Source organism: Oncorhynchus keta, chromosome 25, assembly GCF_023373465.1.
Source record: "Oncorhynchus keta strain PuntledgeMale-10-30-2019 chromosome 25, Oket_V2, whole genome shotgun sequence".
In the NCBI taxonomy this organism is placed as follows: Eukaryota; Metazoa; Chordata; class Actinopteri; order Salmoniformes; family Salmonidae; genus Oncorhynchus; species Oncorhynchus keta.
The window spans coordinates 7,807,501-7,831,283 of NC_068445.1; the positions used below are offsets into that span (position 1 = coordinate 7,807,501).

The window sequence follows — 23,783 nt, forward strand, 5'->3', positions numbered from 1 at the left end:
GTGTCTTTGTAGTGACAGCAGATGAGAATCCCAGCTCTCTCCCTTTGCTCCCTGAAAGGCTCTTGCAGATGGAGCTCAAGATGCAGGAGAACCGTCAGGCTCAGGATGAGTCTCTGAGGAGGCGGGGGGAGGGCTGATCCAGACGCCGAGAGGGTGGAGGAAGAGTGCCAAAGGACGCGAACAGGAACAGCCTGTGTTGACTGGGGTCAGTTGTTGGCCTGGGTTAGATTGAGTGGAGGGTGGCCCAATGACGTGGCTCATTGTTCTCTCTCCCCTGCAGGTGTCACAGGTGAAGGAGAGTGATGCCCTAAGGCTGCAGGAGGATGAGTGGAGGCTGGAGACTCATAGGATGGCCCAGCAGAGCTACCAGGACAAGGTACTGATTCAGAGTCCAGTTCATTAGGGCAAGCAAAGCCAACGTTTTTACCTGGTAGCTAAACAGATGACAATTAATTTGGCAAATATACACACCTCTCCATATGTATTTGGAGATAAAAATGGCTAATTTCTAAATAGTAAATCAGATATGCATGAAAATACCTTAAAATAAAATGTGACATTCTGTACTGTTGTCTTATGACACATTTGATCTTAAATCCAAAATGCCGGAGTATAGAGCCACATCTAGCATCACTGTCCAAATGCATAGAGTGGGATGTAAGCCTATTGCAGTTGATTTGCATTGCTATTTCTTACCTTTTTTTTTGTTAATTGCTAAAGCAATTGATTAGTTTTGTCCCCTGTATATACTCTTGCCTTCCTCCGCTCATAGATTTGTAGCAGACTTCGATCAGCCTGGACCTGAGGCCAAAAGACACTCCACAATCATGTTTTTATACAAATAATTATTCTTAATGGGTTTAAAATGTGTCAAGTATTCCTACACCATGCTTATATCAGCTGCTGCATGTGGTGGTTGTAAAGTGTTACGTATTTAGCAAACTGGTTTAAGGGTGTTGTAATCTTGGTGTGGGTTTATGTTTGTAGGTTTTTCTGACGGAATTGTTTTTTCATTAACTATAATCATATTTTCCTTTCTTTGCACATCACAAAAGTCCATAAGGTTGTACAGTACGTGGCCAAATACGACATGGCATGGGGTTACAATTATAAATTAAGTTTATTTAAAAAAATAAGGCTTCCCCTCCAACTGTAGCTATGATTACCGCACAACTGACACCTGTTTGAAGTCCATTTAGAACAAGAGTCAAACACAGAGGGACATTTCCTTGATTACATTTCAAGTACAACACAGCTCTGAACCATCTGCTGACGGCAACCATGCACTTGCAGAATTGTAGTGGAGCTATCTACAATCCTATCCAATTAGTTGCACATGTCAAAGCTAGCAGCATTACAGAACGGAGCACAAAAACACATGGAAGAGGGCAAATGATTATTTGCGCTGCAAATCTATCCACTGTCACAGCACTAACACTGTTCTAGCACAAGACTGTGTCTAGCATCTTAGCTTATGAATAAAACATTCACTAGAACTCAATACAAGTACAACATATTGCTGGTGAAGAGCATAATTTGCCCCCCAGAACAAGCGTTGAAATGCAATAATAGGCATAGATGGTTCTAGTAGATGCATTTTGAAATGAAAGCAATTACACTTGGCTGGGGGAGACATGGACATTGCAGGGATACAAAAATGTGCACAGATGAGTGATGGTTCATCAGATCCAACATTCCCCCTTACGCTTGCTGGAATTGTATTAAATGGTACATTAGAATTCCAGTTATTTATGTAGCTCCAAGGTGTGTAAAGTTTATACACTTTATGGCTTATTCATAGCTTTCACAACATCCTTAACCATGTGGAATACTATGCTGGATCGCATTAAATCTGCTTACAGGAAGCATTTGGCCTGGGGGCTGCCAGTTTGAGACCCCTGGTTCCGACAAGGAGCATTAAAGTGGATGAAAGGCCTTTCTAAGGAGGGTATAGGTGTTTGAGCTAAAAAAAATACCAAAAATATGGCTTCATTGGTGTGAGAAATACTGTGTCTGGAAGTATGTAGAACCACAAAACTAAGAAGTGTGGTTAGGAAACTGCATATTAGTGACAGAGGACCTCCTGGGAACGCCCAATCATCTCGTCAGTATTTGGCTGTACTGTAGATTCCTGTTGTAGCTCATGACAAAAACAGCTTCTCCCTTCCAGTTAGTAGAGCTACAGATGATTTCCCATAGCTGTTCAGTCTTTTTGTCCCAATATTTATACTCTCATTTTGTAAATAAATAAATGACATGCAAATATCAACAACACTGATTTAAAAAACGACCACAGTAAAACAATGTTTTTTTTTTTCCTAACCAGAAGTTAAAGGATGAGAACAATACATTAACAAAACGGAGACGTTACAAAGCCCTGCGACGGTGGTCATGATGGTCAGTTGCTGTTCTCCTTGGTGGTGATGGTGACAAGCTGCTTGGCAGCTTTGGCAATGTCATAGGCACACTGGATAACCTGCTGGGTGACCAGCTGCATGTCGGGCCCTGGGCCTTCCTCGGGGGGCGCTGCCTTCCGACACTCACCCTGGAGCCGGAAGGAGCTAGACGTCAACAGGCGCAGGGGGCCTCTCACCATCTCCGAATGGGGTCTCTGGAAAGCACAAGGTAAGGTGAGATGAGGTTAAACACATCATGCGACTATGAGCTGGGTTGTGTTCATTAGGCATCAAACAGAAGAGAACGTTTCTTTATGTTGCAAAACATTTTTAAATACCTTTGCATGTGAGTGATGGAACCATGGAGCATTTGTAAGCTTACCTTGGGAAAGAGGGCAGCCATCTCGGTTACGGCCACATATATTCTTTCGGAGCAGGGTATAAAGCTGTAAAAGAAAAGGCATCAGGAGAGTGGTTAATAAGACCGCCTCTTAACGGAATTATTTCATGGAGGAAATCCAAAATTTGGGATTAAAAAGCTACCTTTTTGCAATCCCAAAACAACACTATTCGTCACAAGTTAACTTTTTAGTCTGGGTGAGAAGGGGAGGCAAAACACAACACTGGCAGAGCTACATGCTGGAAAACAAACCCGCAGTCCCAGGTTAGTGCTTGGTTAATCTATTTTACTATTCCAAATATTATAGTCAGACAGCAGCTACCATAATTCATGTAGCCTGGATGCCAATCTGTTTCTGCACTATGGAGTAGGCAAGAGAGCAGAGGTAGTGGCAACCAAGCTACTGTATAATTCACGGTTAAACGATGGGAGTGAGGGATTAGAGCTGATCATGTGATAAACTATCAGCTACACCAAAACAAGAAAATATATATATTTTTTTTAATTGCTCATTTGGATATTAGACAACAGGGCACAATTCCTTAACCTAAACGCATATATAAATGATCTAGAATTGATAAGACTGCTTGTAAATCATTATGCACTTGGTGATGGACTACTATGGATGCAACTAGCTCCAGCTCTACTCTAAAACACACGGAATACCACACATGGGTACCTTGAATATCAAAAGCCCTTTGATGGGTTGTCTGAGTTTAGTTGAGGTAGTGGTGTTTGCGCCGATGTTTTGCAACGGAAGAAATTAAGAGAGTAGGTGAGTGAGAGTTCATTAAGATCAGTCTTTCACTCTGCCTAGCAGACGACAACACCATAGCAAAGGAGGAAATCATCGGATTGGGCAACAGAGCAGGGGCAGGAGAGAGAGAGAGAAAAGACACTGTGCCTGGGAGGCAGGGACAGAGGCTAGTAGAGTACCGGGAGGCAGGATCAGGGGAGCACAGGCTGAGGGGCTGCACGGGAGAGGGGGCCTTCTCAGCCCAGGGCACCAGGGTGCTGAAACAGCCCAGACTGTGCCTGAGCCGGCGCACACCCTCACAAGGTCTGCTTACAGGAATGGGAAAGGCACGGGGAGACACCCCCATCCCGAAAGAACAAAATGCCAGCACGAGGAGGGAGAACACAGAAAGTGAAAGAGGTGAAATCATAGGGAAGATTATATATTTTTTTAATTAAAAAACTGAACCGAGAAGAATGCAGAACTTTAATAAACAGTAACAGTGGGGGAACTCGAGAAGAATCTAGAAAGTGGAAGTACTATGAATACAAAAAAGGGAAAAGGTGACGCTGCAATAATGAATTTGGTTAAGCAAAAGTGGGGTAGCTATCTGGAACTTTTCAGGAATCACAGAAAAAGCCTTGTTTTATCTCCATTGAACTCTGTAACTATCTCTCTTAAATTTGGCTTAATTGTTTGAGCTTGTGGCCTGTCACTTCTTCCTCACCTGTCGTGCTTGTTCTCCTGCGCGGCACGGAGCAGCTCCTGGATGTTCTTGGTGATCTGCTCCGTCTTACGGATGACATCCTCAGTGCTGGGGAGCGCTGGGTCCGGTTCTGCCCCCAGGTCATCCAGCTCAGGGATGGAGCTGCCCTCCCCCAGCCAGCCACTGCTCCTCAGCCTCCCACGTCTACTAGGGGGTAGACAGGATCATCCAGGGTGTTACTACAATCTCTGCACCCTACATCCAGCCCAACTTGTCCACCTGATGTGCAACACAGAAAGCAGTGGCAACTTCAAAGTGACCGTGTGTGTGTGTTCCTACCCAGAGTCCTTCATCTCATAGTCATTGGTTGTGTTGTCATAGTCACTGTCTGGCATGCTGCTCTGCTTGTCCAGCTTGGAGGCCTAACATGAGGGAGAGAAAACGAGAGTAACAAAAATGTCACAGTGACAAATGCCACTGATAATGCAATCAGAAAGAGGATATAGAATTATAGATACAATCACAATTTCAATGTATCATACTCACAACATACAAAATAGTTTCTAGCAGTGTAGCGCAAACCATAGCATTGTATTCTAGCCCTAAAACGTAAATAGTAACTGACATAAATTTGACTTAGTAAAACCGTTTCAAACAACTTGCATCGTTGTATGGCAGTGGCAAATTAAATGAACTAAAACCATGGGAAAGCAACAAGGAGAACGACAATGCATTAAACAAGTCAACAAACAAAAGCATGTAAGCACGACAAATCATAGTAAAGCCTTTTAAATTTCATTGCCAGGGTTAGTATAGAGAGGTTATCCGGGGGTTCAAAACATATTTGTTTTTTACCCTCACACAATTGGAAAAAATTGCAAGTTCAATGTCTATAAGCTATTGTGACAGAAACCACACTGGACAAATGGAATGGCTGATTGATTGGTACCATGCCAAGTGAAGATGCTAGGCTGGTTCAATGTCTATAAAAACCTTTGAACTCCTGCGTGTAAAAGATGGAGACTTATAGACGATATTAATTAAACCATGGCGATGAATCAAGGGCCAAATGCATAGTCCAGGAAAAGCTTCAAACACTGCCGCGCTGGCTGCACCCCCTTTTTAAAGGCATATGCCAAGACAGATGAGGTCAGGGATGTTTGAGGAGAGAAATCACTGGATAGCTATCACACAGAAAGAAACAACCGCTACGGAATTACATCAGAACCATGATCCATTCCAGATCTCTGATCCAAGACTTTCATTAAGAGTCGTAATAACTTTCATGATATGGAATCAAGGTTCCGATGAATTCGGGTCAAAAGTCAAGAGGGGAAAAAAGCACTGTGACCATCTAAAGTTGGCTGTACTCAATACGCAATACTGTGTGGTGCTCCACCCAGCCTGTAAGCGTTTGTGCTGCGTCACGAGACTGGTGGACAATATTGCTTGAGCTGTACTCTATCAGATAGGAAGCTTTGGGTGCACAGCACTGACGACGCACTGTCACATCCGCGCAGATCCCGCCCTCTTTCTGCACAGAAGAGAAACTATGTAGAGGAGGTGCGTTTTCAAAGAAAGGAGCAGAGACAAACACCAAGAGGGACACAGGCCACATACCGTACAGTTACATACCCTTTCCAGCCTAGCCCAAAAGACCCGCTCAAACAACATCCTCTTCCTGTCTGCAGGGCAAGATGCCAAGACCCGCACAAACACACACTACAGCAAACTGCCGAAAGTGGGATTAGCTCATACAGGTGTTTTGTTGATTTCTCTCCCACTGGGCTTGCAGTTCTGCGCATGTCAGTCAAAGGCCCAGTCCAGAAACAACCTCTAGCCCCTACCCCCTAGACACTTGTGGAGATCTGAGGAGATTTGATAGGTTTGAGCAATATGGTGATAGCTCCACCTTGCCCTCTGATAGGTTCGGTGGAATTGTTTTCATATTGCTTTAAATCTACTAAATCCTCTCAGATCTTCGACAAGATCTCAGCAAGTGTCTAGGGGGCAGGGGCTGTTTGCTTCTGGAAAGGTCCACAGTCTCAGTGAGGAACAGACTCTTGGATAACAGGAGAGTTTGGGTGTTACTAGAAGGGAGGGAGGGAGTGCGTGCTGGATGAAGCTCACTGGGCGACAGCCGTGTGCTGATTAGAGATGGAGAAAAGAGGTCATCAATTTTTTTTAAATATAGCAAAATGTTGGCTCTGGAGGTGGAAGGAGCCCAATTATTTATTTTTTTGGTTAAAATTTACAGCATGAGGAATGTAAGAAAGAAAAATCTCAATAGGCTGAGCGCTTAACCTGGCAGCTGGTCTCAAAGAGGGTTGGCAAACCTTCACATTGAGATGGGTGTGTGATCTTGACGCATAGTGCTGCTACATTGAAAACCTTCTAGCTGATTGTAACAGGCACGAGGATGAGGACAGTGATGGTGATGAAGGGAAGGCAGCCCATGGGGTGGTGGTTTGGCTCATGCAGCAGGACAGGTAGGGAGGGAGGACAGGGGCTCCCCCAGTAGATTTGCTGCGTCCCCGAGAGGCACGGACCAAGCGAGGGGGTACTTAACCCGTAGAGCAATTTTGTTCCGAGACCACGACAGGGTGGATGGGAAGGAGGGGAGGGATGAAGGGGTCACAAAAGCACCCCTTCCTGTCTAGAAAGGGGTTCAAATTATGTTTGTTTTTTAAACTAGTTAGTGCTCTCAGGAACAAAGTCTTGTTTAAACCACATCATGCAAATAACAGGGTTTGGGAGCACTAAAATAAAAATAATTATTCAAGAAAACAAAACCATAGTAAGAATGAAGAACACCATAAATTGTGATTATGACAAGGAATTACACTTAAATAACTGCATTTCAATTCCTTGCTGGATCTGAGCATACTGTACCTCAAATCCCATACCTTGAACATTATAAAACATCTAGACAATGAACATGTTTTATTATTTGATATCTCAAAGTACACGTTTGTTTCCTGGACATTGAAAGGGGCAATCCGGGATTCGAACAGCAACAAAGCGTCACCCACCACCGGTTTTGGTGAACAGCTGAGGGAATGGGTCTGGAGAAATGCAAACCCTCAAATTCACAGAGCTTCAGATGAAAGGACAGACCATCCATGAGATTGCAGGGTAAATCTAACTTATTTTTTTAAAGTTATAGACTATTGTTTACAATTACATTGTTAACAAACAATGGCGTGAAACAATCTTGCACTTTTGAGTTCTGACGGTGTAGAACAAATAGATGTACCAATCCCGAATTGCTCCTCTTAAATACTGTACCAGAACTAAGAGATTCGTGACAATTAGAAAAACACTCAATTCCCGTACATGTTTAATTAAAAGAGAAATGACAATACAAATGATCTTGTTAGTCGGAGACAAAATCAAATAAACACTGAACACATTTTGAATGGGATGTTTAATTCTTATTTGAAGTTACATGAAAACCTTCAAAATATTTCAGATTCAACCTTGAAATAAACAAAAATGGGATCATGACATCTTTCCTACGGTCTACCTGAGAAAATGTCTGAACAGAGTACCTCCGAATACACCCAGACTTTTCTTTGAGGAAAATCGCTGACACCAAAGAACAACAGATTTGAGTAAAAGTAGAAAGGAAAGGGAACAATCGGAGAGAAAAAAAAGGACTGCAGAAACGGACACAATGAGATAAAAAGGAGGAGGCAGAGGAGGAGATGCCTAAAAGATGGAAATGGGAGAGGAAATAGCAAAGGCTGGATGCGTGATTTGTACTTACATGAGGTGGGAAGAAGGGTTGCAGGGTGGGGGCACCCTCCTCTAGGTAGGGGTTGTCCCCCTTAGGGAGGTAGGGCTTCAGACCTGAGCCAGTCTCATAAATAGACATGGACATGGGCCGGCTGGCCCGCGCCGACTGCCGGCGCTTCATGGCCGAGGGACTGGAGGAAGAAGGGTCAGTGTACTCTGACCCGCTGCTGATGGGGACCTGATAGATATGGGTGGTTGGGCCCTGCCGCCTGAGAGACGTGTTCTCGCTTTGCAGAGAATGCAGCTGGAAGAGACGAGTCAGCAAATAACACTAAGAGGGCGCTTTTCTTATCAGCGAGCAGGGTGACTTGTTTCAGTCTAGCTTCAACGCATGCTTTATTCTCTACAGGGCGAAATCCTAACGTTCACCTAAGTTGAATTTCACTTGGTCATGAATTGACGTCAATAGGAGACGAAGTGAAAACGTAACTCAAGCGGATGTTAGGATTTGTCCCCATTTCCCTACCTCTAAATGTTCAGGTGTTGGGAACTGTCAGCATCCATCTGTACGAAGCGAAGGCCAACGCCAACACTCATGTCTTTATAACGTCTTTATAAACAGTCTTGTTAAGCATTTCCCCGCTTGTGTTACTCATGCTAGGCATCTGAAAACTCCACTCAAAAAGCAAGGGCTAAGAGCAAGTAGAAAGTGTTGCAGGCAAGCCAAACAGTTCAGATAGATTAGACAGAGACAAGCTATCTGCCAGAGACAGGAGCTATCTGAACTAGATAGGACAGACGGGATAGATATATAGATAGATAGGATGGAAAGCCCTCAATGGCGCCCTCTAGGCAACCCTGTGGTCCTTGCTATTTATTCAAAGAGGGCAACAGGGAAGTTCTCTGACGGCTAAGACAATCGAATGTGCCATCAGTTCAGTAAATGCCAGCCCACACAGCCAAATCACATACTGTACACATCCACCACTGAGTAATGCCAGTTTGACTCCTACTGTCTGTTCCATGGAATATTACTGAGATCATTTATTTTTTATTTTAAAGGATGCACGACCCAGGATAAAGAAGGGGTTCAAATGCACGATCCGGAGCCTACATGTCTGCAACAACAGCTGTTCAGCCCACGACAAGAGCATCTCACCACCGTGTAGAGTCATACCCTATATTTCTATGGTTACTCAATAGTTCTCGTAAAAGGCCGTTTGTCACCATTTATGCCTTTTAGGTTGAACAGAGGCTGTTGATTGGGGCAACGACAGTTTGGTCCATTGCCAAATCAAGTGGTGGGCCTGCTGTCGGGCTGAAACACACACTCCGGATTGTGACTTTAAAATCATGAAGGATTTTGTTTGATAAATCATAGGGGTCATATGGATAAGGAAGACTCCAATTTTAGAGTCAAACGATAGTGTAACACCGACTGTGGAGGAGAACTCTGAAAGTGACAGTACTCCTGGGCATTTAAGATCATTATGAATGGACACAGGGGCCCTGATCCTAGATCAGCACTCCTACTCTGAGAAGCTTCAGAAATACAGCGTTGGTAGGAAACAGATGTAAAGAGTCCTACTAAAACCACAGCAGAGGACCATTGGAATGTTTTTCGAATGGCAAAGGCAAATGCTGCACCTGTGTAACAACAAGAGCTGTGTTATCCAACACCTTCGAGAGGAGTATTCTGATGAGCGAACATTAAGGTTAAGAAAATCCTGTATAATTGATGAGCTTGCTGAAATCACAATGCAGGGTCACAGAGAACACAAAATAACAACAACAATGCTATGCTTGCTATGTTAAGTCACCAGAGAAACGACTAGAGGGAAATTCACAATGCGAGTGATGTCATGCTGTTTACTTGAGCATGCCTGTTAGTCGTACCATAAGAAAGAACACCACTTTTAGTGTATGACACACTGTATCCAGGGGGAGGGAGACAGTTTCCCACAATAGAGTGGAGCAAGAATACATCTCTTTAATACAAGTTAAAAAAAAAAAAATGCTAAGAATTTGTCAAGCTATAGAAGCCATTGTCTGAACATGGACTGGCCCAAATAGTGGAGCTAGATGGAGAGCAGTCTTGCCTTGCAGGAGAACCTTCCCAGCAGCCTGGTGGTTACCGGTTAGCATCCTCACTCGAACCAGTGTGTGAAGGGAGGTTACCGTGAGGGGAGGGACCAGAGCTCGGCTGACCAACCGCTGTGCCCCCCTCAGTTCAGCCCTCCGTCTCATTGGTCGAGTGGCAGACGGACCGAACGGTGTTAGTGATCTGATTGGTGGATCTCTGCAGTGGGCGGTACCTTTTTCTGCATCAGCCGCAGCTCGTCGCTCAGGTTGCTGTTGACCTTCATCAGCTGCTGGATTTTGGCCTCCGAGGCCGACAGGGCGTTCTTCACCTCCAGGAACTCCTGCACCGTGACAGGCCCGTCTGACAGGTCTGAGTCCAGACTCTGTAGGGGGAAAAGTCATAGAGGTTGGGCTTTAGGACTTGTCTGAGTCCAGACTCCGGGCGCTCATTTTCAGGATAAGTAAGTACTACTTGAAACCCTTTACTTGGTTTGCGTGCCAAGAGATCACATTAGTTACCTTGGTCCGGTCCTTGCCCGAGGGTGGCTCCTTATCCGTGTCCTCGTCAGAGGCCACGCTGTCATAGTCCGGTTGGTCGTTGTCCAGACCCTCGCCACCACTCCGGCTTTTTAGGATAAGTTCAACGTTTTCTGTAACCACAAAGCAAGTGACCCCTTTCTCATTTCATAGAAAGACACGCGATTTTAATTATGAGCATAAGCCATGTGTGTCTGAGATAGTAGGTTCATTATCTTCCAGTACTTTACCTTTGGGACTTATCATAGAGTTCCCCAGCTGTCGACGTTTCGAGTCACTTAATATGTCGATGACAAGAGTTGCAAATTCATGTGCGTTAAATCTCGCAAGCTTTTGCCGTCCCTGGAGAAAAAATAAAAAAGCCTAGCAAAATGCATCCTCTCCTACTGCATCTGTTGAAACTTCACTGAGGGAACCGAGAATCAGTCATATTTAAAGGGAGAGAGAGAACCAGCAAGGGGGAATGTATTTAACTAAAGCAATCAGTATCAAAGTGTTAACTAGGGAAGGAGTTGTGCAGCAGGCTTGCCTGGTTTCGTGTTGATGAGTATTCTGGGTTCACAGGAAGGAAAGGCACCACTGTGGTCTCTGTCACCAGGGTGCTGTGGTTCTGTGTCGCCAGCCATACTGTGCAGAACATAGAAGTGTTGCATCAGGGCCATATTCATTAGGAAACGCAAAACGTTTTGCAACGGACAACAAAAATGTGTATTTCTTATTGAATAAGTCTAGGTAGCCCCTCCCTGTTTCCGTCCGTTTGGTGCCAAATGAACACCACCCAGATGTTTGACTGGACATGGTGGACTGAATGCTTAAAAAACATGCACCGGCCGTTACGCCACTACTTCTCATCACCGCCTGTCGGTCTTACCAGCATCGGTCTCCCTTCGGTCCACTTCGTCAAACACGTCCATCGCCAGCTCCTCAAATAAATGATTACTGAGCTGAAATGAAATGTGCGATTTGTGGGGGGAAAAAAATCAACCCAGAACTAGTTGTATGAATATGTTTTGATCACATATGTCTCTAGATTGTAATATCATACATCTAATCCATTCAAATCTTAAAGTGAACACTTACAGACTGGAGTTTCTTCTTTGCCGCCTTTGCCAGTTCTGATAAATCTAAACTGCTATACATGAGGGGGGGGGGGGATAAATCTGCTTAGCCTCATGTTGAATGGGAGGGGAAATGGTCAAACCTCATTATGATAAAATACTTACATGTTCCTTATCCATCAAGACAGCAATAAAAAAAAGAAAACATGTTTTGTTTGAGTTCAAATATCAGAACTATGCTAAAATAAGTTAATAATATGCTATAATAAGACCAGCCCAACTGTAGCAATTTAGCTCAGATATGTATTATTATGGTGCAATAACAATACTGGGTACAGTCACACTATTCAGATTAATAAAATAGTTTGACTAAAACGTTTACATGCTTTGCAAGAAGAACAATTTCCCTAATAATCCGGTTTACATGGACACATCTGAAATCAGGCTACCTGAAGGAACTTTGACAAATGCCAAAAATTGTCAATCAAAATAAATGTTCTACCACAGCGACCATGTTATTTTTTGGGAGCCATTTTGATTGAGTTCGGCCTGCTGCCATAATCTAATTATTAGTGTGCATGTAAACGTACACAGCGATTTAATGGGAAGATTATGCTCTTGACAACATGTAACAATGCTTCAGCCTGTTTCATCTCATGCCTGTTATAAAAAGCCACAAAATATGTCCTGGCAGGCTCTAGAGTTGGATTGCACTGTCAAACAGCTCACGTTTTCTTTGCCCTCCCCCAAAAAAACACATTTAAAACTTCACTCACTTTACTTTTCCTAGAAAGAGCCCCCCCAAAGTGCTATTTCATTAGTCTGGTCCCAGAATGGTTTAAGCCGTCTCGCCAACTCCTACGGTCATTTGGCAATGACAATGACGAAAGGGTTCAGCTATACAGCAAAAAGTCTGGGACCAGGCTACTATTTTATACATTGAGCCACACAATGCTTCCTTACCTGTCAGCCATCTGTGGGACGATGAAGTGTTGGCCATTTTTATGATCTGAAAGCAAGCACAGAAGGGTTGTGGCGATAAGAAACCTCATGGGAAACACTGTATGCGATCAGTTGAGTAACCCCTGAAACTAGGCTGCAAGCGTTGCGTGTACATTGTTTCTTGCCTGCTATACCAGAACCGTAGAGGCAAACATCTAAAACGCATGCCACTTCTGCGTGTGCTTCAGAGAGGCATCTCTCTGCCCTAGATGTGAAGCTGAAAAAAATGACATTTTTAGCGACCAACACTTTGCTTCACTGACGTGCTGCTTCTGTGGCTGGTGTAGCATTTCTCACTGATTACTGTGGGTTTGTTTCAGCTGTGGCTGATGGACGCTAGGATAAGCGGACACGCAACACTTGCAGTCTAATTTGAGGAGGTGAAAGCCTCTCCTCACTTACTAGGCTTTCTCCCACAGAGATAGAAAGCCAGTCTGTCAGTAAGTTCATACTGGATCTCTACCAGCCTATCAGCCAGGTCATGGTAGCCAGCTTGCCTGAGAAAGAGACACACAATAGAAATCAGTTATGCCTCTTTTCTTGCCCATAAAGCCTGCCTGGTCACACAGCCACTAAGACGTGAAAAAAAAAAAAAAACGTTGATTAAATAAGTTTACATCCTAAATGTTAAACTATGAATGTTGCAGTACCTTGCATAGTTGATGGGGGTCTTGGCGTTGGAGTCGGGGGCGCCGGGGTCAGCCCCGTAGACGGTCAGCAGCTCTGCCTGAGACACCTGCCCTGCCTTGGCAGCCACATGCAGCGGCGTATTCCCTTTTTCCTGGAGAGAAGGTAAGACACCACCCATACATGAACAAATGAAACTGGGGGATGTACTAAAACACATAGATAGGGTATGAGAAAGGGTTAAGGGTCGGTTCACACTGCTTGCGGACATTTAACTGGTTGTAGCGCAAGGTTGCAATTAATCCAATGAAAAGGTTTCCTTTTTGGCATAGTTTATTTTCCACAAGCAGTGTGAACGGTCCTGCCCTCTTTCTATTAAGTTGCTCTCGTACCTGTGTGGCAAAGCAGTATTTATGGAAGTAACACTGTTGTATTAACATGTTGTTAAGGATATGTTTAGAAGCTGGATTGGGGGAGAAATTAGATCTCTTACTGGGTCAAAGAAATTGGCCTGGGCTCCAAGAGAGAGTAACCTCAGACACGTCTCCAAGTTACCAGTGCGGACGCTGGAGTGAAGTTGCTGAGGGAAAAATAAAATCAACATTTATTAGTAAAATATTGCTCATTCAAGCTTGATACACCTTCATTTAGGGAGTTGTGTGGGCACAGAGTGGCAGATGTCTCACCTTGCTTAAGTCCTTGGCTGTGAAGCTGTCGTCATCTCGACAAGGCATCCGGTGGACAAAAGCCAGCATTTGGTATTTGGCCTTTATGAACTCTGTCTTGTTTGGGCTTCGGGAATAACATAAAACAGAGTGGGTTAAACAGAACAGCAGAGCATTATAGGAGGATTTCAATTGAAGCACTTCCAATTTCAAGCAACAATCACTTTTAGGTTCAGGTGAATTAAGTTAACTGAAGCAATTCAGGTTTCTCCAGCATTGTGTGTTCCTGCTGAAACCCATACACTTTTCATGCTATCATGCTGAACCAAACCAGTACTTTGGCTGATGTGTATCCAGGCCAGTGCAGTTCAGCCAGTTAATTTCTCATTTGGGTCTCGAGCTGAAAAAGCTTAAGAACCAATGTACTAGTGAAACTGGGCCAATTGCCTCTCCTTCACTAGTGATCAAACTGCACTCCTGGCTCACTCGGCAGCCATCAAAAATACATGACTCACTGCACTTTGTCCTGAGGGTTGGCCTTGCGTTTACCACTCATCATCGGGTCCAGTAGACAGTGCTCCCATATCGAATTTGCACCGTTGTTGTATAACGTCTGAACCATCTGATTAAAAAACAAAGAGATATCATCCATTAAATGAAATATACAGACCGCCTATTCTATCACAAAAGCAGAAAAGGGGATACCTTTGACCAAGGTAAAGAATAGTGTGTGTGTGTGTGTGGAGATCTTACTTGTAGCTGTGTAGGAGCCCATGGTGTGTGAGTCAGGTGACGCACTTGGGAGCTGTGTCTGCCCAGACTCCGATGAACACCACAGCACTCGTCGCAGATCAGCACGCCCCTGTTCACAGAGGCCCAGCGAGGCTCTAAGCATAAAGGAAACAAATACGTGTACTAAATAAACACAAAGACAATCATCTGAATATTTCATCACCTCAATTGCAAAGCCTTGTTTTAGCTTTAGTTCATCCATTCGTAATGCCACGTAGTAAATATACTGCAAAGGACACGTGGGAGTAAATACACTGACACGGTGATTGTAACCTATTCTTGAAAGCCTATTGCTTAATAGTCACTCATTTTAATAACTGGGCAATTCCACAGTAACAGAATTGCAAAAATCGAAAAAATATATTTCACTTCAAATATATTCCAAACAAAAAAAACATTTGATTTCAACGTTTAACTCTATGCACAAGGGGTACTTTTAACCATTTACACTGAACATTTAACAAAACCACATTTACTGGAACAACTGTGCAGATCGTCGTGGCTGAATCAGAATTAGTTAGGTGACGTAGATAAGATGTATTATCTTATTTTTGTCATTAGAATGTCTTCTTTTGGACTCTATAGTTTTGTCTGTCATAGTTGAAGTGTACCTATGATGAAAATTACAGGCCTCTCTCATCTTTTTAAGTGGGAGAACTTGCACAATTGGTGGCTGACTAAATACTTTTTTTGCCCCACTGTATATGCAGCGGTTTGGGACACCTGGCTAGTTGCGAACTGTGTGAAGACCATTTCTTCCTGACAAAGACCGTAATGAATTTGCCAGAATTGTACATAATTATGACATAACATTGAAGGTTGTGTCTGGCGTTTGCCAGTAACAGTAATATTTAGACTTAGGGATGCTACCCGTTAGATAAAATACGGAACGGTCCCGTATTTCACTGAAAGAATAAACGTTTTGTTTTTGAAATTATAGTTTCCGGATTAGATCATATCAATGACTTAATATTCATATTTCTGTGTGTTATTATTGTTATTGTGTTATTATATTATAACTAAGTCTATGATTTGATATTTGATAGAGCAGCCAGACTGAGCGGTGGTAGGCAGCAGCAGGCTCGTAAGCATTCATTCAAACAGCACTTTACTGCGTTTGCCATCAGCTCTTCGCTGTGCTTCAAGTATTGCGCTGTTTATGCCTCTCAACTCCCGAGATTAGGCTGGCAATACTATAGTGCCTATAAGAACATCCAATAGTCAAAAGGTATATGAAATACAAATGGTACAGAGAGAAATAGTCCTACAAACCCTATAATAACTACAACCTAAAACTTCTTACCTGGAAATATTGAAGACTCATGTTAAAAGGAACCACCAGCGTTCATACGTTCTCATGTTCTGAGCAAGGAACTGAAACAGTAGTTTTTTACATAGCACATATTGCACTTTTACTTTCTTCGCCAACACTTTGTTTTTGCATTATTTAAACCAAATTCAACATTTATTTATTTGAGACGAAATAGATGTATTATATTAAGTTAAAATAAAGGTGTTCATTCAGTATTGTTGTAATAGTCATTATTACAAATATATATATATATATATATATATATATATATATATATATATTTGTAATAATGACGATTACAACAATACTGAATGAACACCTTTATTTTTTATTTTTATTTTACTTTATTTCTTTAAAAAAATATATATTTTTTAAATCGGTTGACCTCTAATACAGACAATGCCTTCATCAAACAACACTGTTTCACCACACATCAGTGACATGGCAGGAGAAGTTTTGAAACAATTACTGCTTTGCATACAAGCCAGTGAACTCTATGCATTACAGCTGGATGAGTCAGACGTGGCGGGCCTGGCACAGCTCCTGGTATATGTCCGTTACGTTTATGGGGGGGTCAATTAAGGAAGACATCCTCTTCTGCAAACCACTGGAAACCAGGACAACAACAGGACGTAAACATTTTTTTACGTACTGGACAGGTTTGTGAGATCAAATGGACTTTGGTGGTCAAGATGTGTTGGTATCTGTTCTGATGGCTCAAAAGCCATGACATGAAGACATTGTGGAGTGGTAACGAGCATACAAGCAGTTGCTCCCGACGCCACTTGGGAACACAGCAGCATCCACCTAGAGGCTCTTGCTGCCAAGGGAATGCCTGACAGCTTGAAAGACGTTTTGGAAACTAAAGCGAAAATGGTTAACTTTGTTAAAGCAAGGTCTTGAACTCTCCTGTATTTTCTGCATTATGCAATGATATGAGCAGCGACCATGTAACACTTTTACAACACACAGAAATGGGCTGGTTATCAAGGAGCAAAGTATTGACATGTTTTTTTTTAATTGAGAGACGAGCTTAAAGTTCTTTACGGACCATCATTTTCACTTGTCTGACCGCTTGCATGATGACAAGTTTCTCACACCACTGGTCTATCTGGGTGATGTTTTTTCTCACCTGAATGATCTGAATCTAGGGTTACAGGGACTCTCCGCAGCTATATTCAATGTGTGGGCCAAAATTGAGGCTATGATTAAGAAGTTGGAGCTCTTCTCTATCTGCATTAACAAGGACAACACACAGGTCTTTCCATCATTGTATGAATTTTGTGTGCAAATTAACTCAAGCTTACGGACAATGTCAAATGTCATATAGAGCAGCACCTGAGTGAGTTTGGTACGCAATTACTTTCCCGAAACGTATGACACAAACAACTGGATTCGTTATCCTTTTCATGCCCTGCCTCCAGTCCACTTACCGATATCTGAACAAGAGAGTCTTATCAACATTACAACAAGCAGTTCTGTGAAAATGTCATTTAAATCAGAAGCTACTGCCAGATTTCTGGATTGGGCTGCGCTCAGAGTATCATGCCTTGGCAAATCGTGCTGTTAAGACACTGATGCCCTTTGCAACCACATACCTATGTGAGAGTGGATTCTCGGCCCTCACTAGCATGAAAACTAAAAACAGGCACAGACTGTGTGTGGAAAATTATTTAAGATGGAGACTCCAATACAACCCAACATTGCAGAGTTATGTGCATCCTTTCAAGCACACCCTTCTCATTAACCTGTGGTGAGTTATTCACAATTTCCAATGAAACAAATAAGGTTTTAAATGTAAGATGGTTAAATAAGAAGAGCAAAATTATTGATTATTATTTGTTCCCTGGTCCTATAAGAGCTCTTTGTCAATTCCCACGAGCCAGGTTGTGACAAAAACTCACACTCATTTTTATGTTTAATAAATGTATCGTATAGTGTGTGTGTGTGTGTGTGTGTGTAGCAGGCTAACAATGATGGCAAAAAAAACAACATTTGAGAGTGCGCTGACCCTGGTGCTAGAGGGGGTACGCAGCTGGAGGTTGAATGTTTGAAGGGGTACGGGACTATAAAAAGTTAGGGAACCACTGCCTTAGACCTATCAATTAGTTAGTGTTTATCTTTACTTGTTACTTCTGTGAACATTCATTATTCTCCCTCACGAAGGACAGAAATGAGAAAATATCTTAAAGATGTGGGCTTTGGTAACGGAATTTCATGTTTCTTAAAACTTACAGAAGGCAGAAACATTTCTCCAAAAACAAATTCTTGATATTAATTGGCAGGGGTCTATTTATAGCAACATTGTGTTTTGCTGTATTTGGAAAACTTTTAAAGACTTAGTCCTGGTAGTTGTTTACCAAGACTCCTTTTCCATCTATTTGACCAGATATCTAAGCATTTGCTTACTCCACATTTTTAGGATGGAAAATGGTTCTGAACTCATGGATACCATTTGTATGTCTCTGCGTGAAGTTTGAAAGAAATTGCTAACCAGCGCTAGCACCATTGCTAACTTGCGCTAGCACAAAGTCTATGGGTATCTGTGAAAATGCTACCAGACACCAAGAGACTTCCAGTCATTGTGCTAATGCTCAATAGCATTGGCTTACAAAACTACCTCTAATTTCATACTGGACACAAACATAAATGGTCTCCACAAGTTCATCTGACTCTAGGGAAGTACAATTAGGGCCCCATTGCCAAAATCCCAAAGTGTCCTTTTTAAGTCCAGAGAAGTTTCTGAAATCCATCTTCAAGCTAACACTTAAGGCGTCCACATGCTTCCCAGCCGAAACAGTTTGGAAGTTGGTGCATATAGCATGACAACATTTTGTGGCGTTCTCATTGTTTTTTTGATTTTTTTTACTTCGGTAAGGGTTTTTCCGGGGTTGTTCAGGCACAAAACATTTTTTGAAGCCGGAGTCGGTATCCGAAGTCTACACCCCTTCGTCAGTGATTGGTCAGCAGTAAGGATTCTTCAGTAAAGTCTTTGTCATTCAACGAGAGACGACTCGTTTTCATGCACGTTTTTTCATTGAGAAATACTGCACCAATCAAACATCTTAGATGTAAAATTGCATGACTAAGATCTCCTCAGCAAAAACGTTATAATTAGTGACAGATTTCTTGAATTATCTTAGATTATTTCTGACTATTTTGAGGAAGTGGATACTGTCTACAGCGTCTCAAAATGAACAAACAGTGCAATTGACACGTAAAAATATATATATATATAGTTTTTCAACAAAAGGTCTTTTAAGAAAGTATCCAAGCACACTTGTTTGGTTCGCCTAGCCGCCTTCGGCTAGCTGAACTGAAGCATGCTGATGTCTTTAAACAATCACAGCTTATCTTGGTTTCTTACACGTTCCTTATGACTGGGTTTTTCCACTGCTCCTCACATTCATTATTCAAATATCTGGCATGCCGCCTTTGGCCTCTAGGTCACTTCACGTCTCACTCAGCTGCGAACTCACTTTGGCCCCAGCCTCTCCATTCTTGTGGCATCCCAGTTAGGCTACATTGACGGGACAGCCGATCCAGACACACCTTTGGAACCTATACGCCTGAGGTCGAACTGGTCCTGTTTAGATGCCTTTGTTGATTAAGGAAACCCTATTTAGGCTCATGTAACCTGGAGACAACCTCGGGGCACACTATTCTGATAGCAGATAAGAGTGAGGCATCTAGTCTGGTCAGTTAACTTATTGTGAGTTTTTTTCATAGCTGGCATATGCAGTGCATTCGGAAAGTATTACGACCCCTTGACTTTGTCCACATTTTGTTACATTACAGCCTTATTCTAAAATGCATTTTTGTTTTGTCATCAATCTACACACAATACCCCATAATGACAAAGAAAAGCTATCTTGTGCAAATGCATAAAATTGTTTTATTTACATAAGTATTCAGAGCCTTTGCTCAGGACTTTGTTGAAGCACCTTTGGCAGCGATTACAGCCTCGCGTCATCTTGGGTATGACGCTACAAGCTTGGCACACCTGTATTTGGGGAGTTTCTCCCATTCCTCTCTGCAGATCCTCTCATGCTCTGTCAGGTTGGATGGTGAGTGTCGCTGCACAGCTATTTTCAAGTCTCTCCAGAGATGTTCAATCGGGTTCAAGCCAAGGCTCTGGCTGGGCCACTCAAGGACATTCAGAGACTTGCCCCAAAGCCACTCCCGCATTGTCTTGGCTGTGTGCTTATGGTCGTTGTCCTGTTGGAAGGTGAACCTTCACCCCAGTCTGAGGTCCTGAGCAGGTTTTCATCAAGGATCTCTATACTTTGCCCTGTTTATCTTTCTCTCAATCCTGACTAGTCTCCCAGTCTCTGTCGCTGAAAAACATCCCCACAGCACGATGCTGCCACCACCATGCTTCACCATAGGTATGGTGCCAGGTTTCCTCCAGATGTGACGCTTGGCATTTAGTCCAGAGTTCAATCTTGGTTTCATCAGACCAGAGAATCTTGTTTCTCATGGTCTGAGTCCTTTAGGGGCCTTTTGGCAAACTCCAAGCAGGCTGTCATGTGCCTTTTACTGAGGAATAGCTTCCATCTGGCCACTCTAACATAAAGGCCTATTTGGTAGTGTGCTGCAGAGATGGTTATCCTTCTTGAAGGTTCTCCCATCTCTACAGAGAAACTCTTGAGCTCTGTCAAAGTGACCATTTGGGCCCTTGGTCAGCTCTAGGAAGAGTCTTGGTTGTTCCAAGTATTATGGAAGCCACTGTGTTCTTGGGGACCTTCAATGCTGCAGAAATGTTTTGGTACCCTTCCCCAGATTAGCTCCCATATACACTCAGTGTCCAGTTTATTAGGTATACCATCCCGTTCACAAAAATGGTTTGCTCCTAGAGACAGTGAGTCACGTGGCAGTGGTTTGCTATATAAAGCAGCCATACAGGCATCCAGTTACTGTTCGATTGGTGGGCAAAAAAAGGCTGGTGGCAGTGGTGTAACCACACGTTAAGTCCCTTGATACCAATTGAGCAACGTTTCCATGCCCCAGAGAATTCAGGCTGTTCTGGAGGCAAAGGGGGGTCTAACCCAGTACTAGATGGGTTGACCTAATAAACTGGCCATCGAGTGTAATTGGCCTATAGCGATAGATAGATATCTATCTATCTATAAACCTAAACTGTGCAACCCCCAGTTCACTACATTTAGGTAGTGACATCATGCAGAATGCAAAGGGGAAGTTAAACCAAACACTTCCATATATGGACAGTGTCAAAGAGACTGCACCAACATCTCGTCCTCTTGTGTTTTGTAGCTGAGAGAGCAAAAGAGACATTTCCTCTTTCACCTACTTCCGTACAACCAGCCACAAAATATATGCACTTCACAGGCATGTGCACTCCACTAACCAATACATGGGGATGGTAGTCTCATTCTAGACTCATGATGTATTGCAGGGGTCTGAGTGGATATAATGACAAAAGGACTGTGCAAGAGACATTCAGCGTAGATCACACAGAGCTTCAAAGAGGATCGCTAACTGCAGAGAGAAATGAAACTTGTTTGAACTTGTGCATACCGTGCTGCTGGTAAAGTAACAGCAAACACACAGAGAGAGGGAGGGATAGGCCTTCTGAGACAGACACAGTCTCTACAAAATAAAAAAAAGTCCATATTAAAAGGCTTGCCATTAGATTTCTCTGAGTTCCTACTTGAAGGAACAGTCATTCCCCTAATTTAATTTCTTTGAAGGTGTGGCGCAAAGGCATCCAAAACATGTTAATCTATTCTAATCTTTATTTGTCAATTGAAACCAATAGAAGGCAAGCTTCCTTTGAGGTAGGGGGCAACGGAAGTAACATGAGGACTGCCTTAACACCCCAGGCATGCATTCTCCTCATGTGACCCCATAAGCCCAAGGAGAGAAGTGATCAACTGATCTGCATCTCCATTTAGAGAACTCTCTGTATTCTCTACAACTGAGCCCTAGAGTCAAAACTAAATAGGGTAGGCTGTGGTTTCCCTTCTAAACCAGTTTATAGAAATACTGAACAAAAATATGAACGCAACATGTAAAGTGTTGGTCCCATGTTTCTTGAGCTGAAATAACAGACCCCAGAAATGTTCCTTACGCACAAAATGCGTATATCCACCTGACATGTGTGGCATATCAAGAAGCTGCTTAAACGGCATTATCAATAAAAGGCCACTCTAAAATGTGCAGTTTTGTCAAACACAACAATGGCACAGATGTCTCAAGTTGAGGGCTGACTGCAGGAATGTCCACCAGAGATGTTGCCGGAGAATTTAATGTTAATTTCTCTACCATAAGCCGCCTCTAAGATCGTTTTAGAGAATTTAGCAGTACGTACAACCAACCTCATAACCGCAGACCACGTGTAACCACGCCCAGGAGTCTGGACCGCCGCATCCGGCTTCTTCGCCTGCAGGATCGTATGAGACCAGCCACCCGGACAGCCAAGGAAGGTGTGGGTTTGCACAACCAAATAATTTCTGCACAAACAAACTGTCTCAGGAAAGCTCATCTGGGTGCTCGTCGTACTCTCCAAGGTCTTAAGCTGACTGCAGCTTGGCATTGTAACCGACTCCAGTGGGGAAATTCTCACCTTTGATGGCCACTGGCATGCTGGAGAAGTGTGCTCTTCACAAATGAATTCCGGTTTCAGATGTACCGGGCAGATGGCAGACAACGTGTATAGCGTTGTGTGGGCGAGGGGTTTGCTGATGTCAACGTTGTGAACAGTGCCCCATGGCTGCGGTGGGGTTATGGTATGCGCAGGCATAAGCTATGGACAATGAACACAATTGCATTTTATCGATGGCAATTTGAATGAACACATATAACGTGACGAGATCCTGAGTCCCATTATCGAACCATTCATCCGGCGCCATCACCTCATGTTTCAGCATGATAATCTACAGCCCCATGTTACAAAGATCGGTACACAATTCTTGGAAGCTGAAAATGTCCCAGTTCTTCCATGGCCTGCATATTCTCCAGATAGGTCACCCATTGAGCATGTTTGGGATGCTCTGGATGTATGTGTACGACAGCCTGTTCCAGTTCCCGCCAATATCCAGCAACTTCGCACAGCCATTGAAGAGGAGTGAGACAAGATTCCACAAGCCACAATCAACAGCCCGATGAACTCTATGCGAACGGGATGTGTCGTGCTGCATGAGGCAAATGGTGGTCACACCAGACACTGACTGGTTTACTGATCCACTCCCATACTTTTTTTTAAGGTATCAGTGACTAACAGATGCATATCTGTATCCCAGTCATGTGAAATCCATAGATTAGGGCCTAATAAATGTATTTCAATTGACTGATTTCCTTATATGAACTGTAACTCAGTAAAATCTTTGAAATTGTTGCACGGTGTTTATATTTTTGTTCAGTGTATGTTTTGAGATTAGACGTTCACCTTCCTTCCCTGGGTGACTTGCTCTTTCACTTCCTTATGGTTCAATATAGACATGTAGAACTTTCAGTCAAGAATTTTGTCGAGTACTGCAATGAATATCTAAATATAATATTGGTGGCAGTGTGTTAGCTTAAAATATTGTTTATGTGGCATTCTATTGAGCTGAATGTTGCTAGCTCAAGTTACACTGACCAATTTATAGGCTATTGACATAACGGGAGCAATCATAACATCTAAAATGACTGAGTTTCACTGACAAACTTACCAACATATACTGTTGGTTGGCTGCCAGATTGACCGACAAACTAACAAACAAAATTGCAA

At 43.0% G+C, this 23,783-nt stretch overlaps 1 protein-coding gene and 1 long non-coding RNA gene across 12 annotated transcripts in view; one reads left to right on the forward strand and one right to left on the reverse strand.

The window, feature by feature from the left end:
- Positions 1-2,465, forward strand: part of LOC118358069 (uncharacterized) — a 6,603-nt gene extending 4,138 nt beyond the window's left edge. For 2 of the 3 annotated variants that reach the window (XR_004820412.2, XR_004820411.2), the window contains 3 exons: positions 59-205; positions 281-376; positions 773-970. This is a non-coding gene — a long non-coding RNA (uncharacterized LOC118358069). Of the gene's footprint in view, positions 1-58; positions 206-280; positions 377-772; positions 971-2,326 lie in introns of those variants that run through there. The other variant, XR_008078805.1, reaches the window with a different exon arrangement.
- The window catches only part of LOC118358067 (ARF GTPase-activating protein GIT2-like), a 29,519-nt gene continuing 6,837 nt past the window's right edge, over positions 1,102-23,783 (reverse strand). The window contains exons 2-20 of one of the 9 annotated variants that reach the window (XM_052478571.1): positions 14,701-14,834; positions 14,463-14,569; positions 13,969-14,074; positions 13,776-13,862; positions 13,306-13,436; positions 13,058-13,152; positions 12,617-12,662; positions 11,676-11,727; positions 11,467-11,539; positions 11,125-11,222; positions 10,826-10,937; positions 10,578-10,708; positions 10,292-10,441; positions 8,008-8,280; positions 6,808-6,894; positions 4,578-4,660; positions 4,260-4,445; positions 2,779-2,842; positions 1,102-2,611 (exon numbers count right to left, since the gene is read on the reverse strand). In XM_052478571.1, coding sequence (XP_052334531.1) covers positions 2,399-2,611; positions 2,779-2,842; positions 4,260-4,445; positions 4,578-4,660; positions 6,808-6,894; positions 8,008-8,280; positions 10,292-10,441; positions 10,578-10,708; positions 10,826-10,937; positions 11,125-11,222; positions 11,467-11,539; positions 11,676-11,727; positions 12,617-12,662; positions 13,058-13,152; positions 13,306-13,436; positions 13,776-13,862; positions 13,969-14,074; positions 14,463-14,569; positions 14,701-14,834 — 2,228 coding nt within the window. In that variant the 3' untranslated portion in view covers positions 1,102-2,398. The other 8 variants (XM_035735490.2, XM_052478568.1, XM_052478564.1 and 5 more) reach the window with 8 other exon arrangements.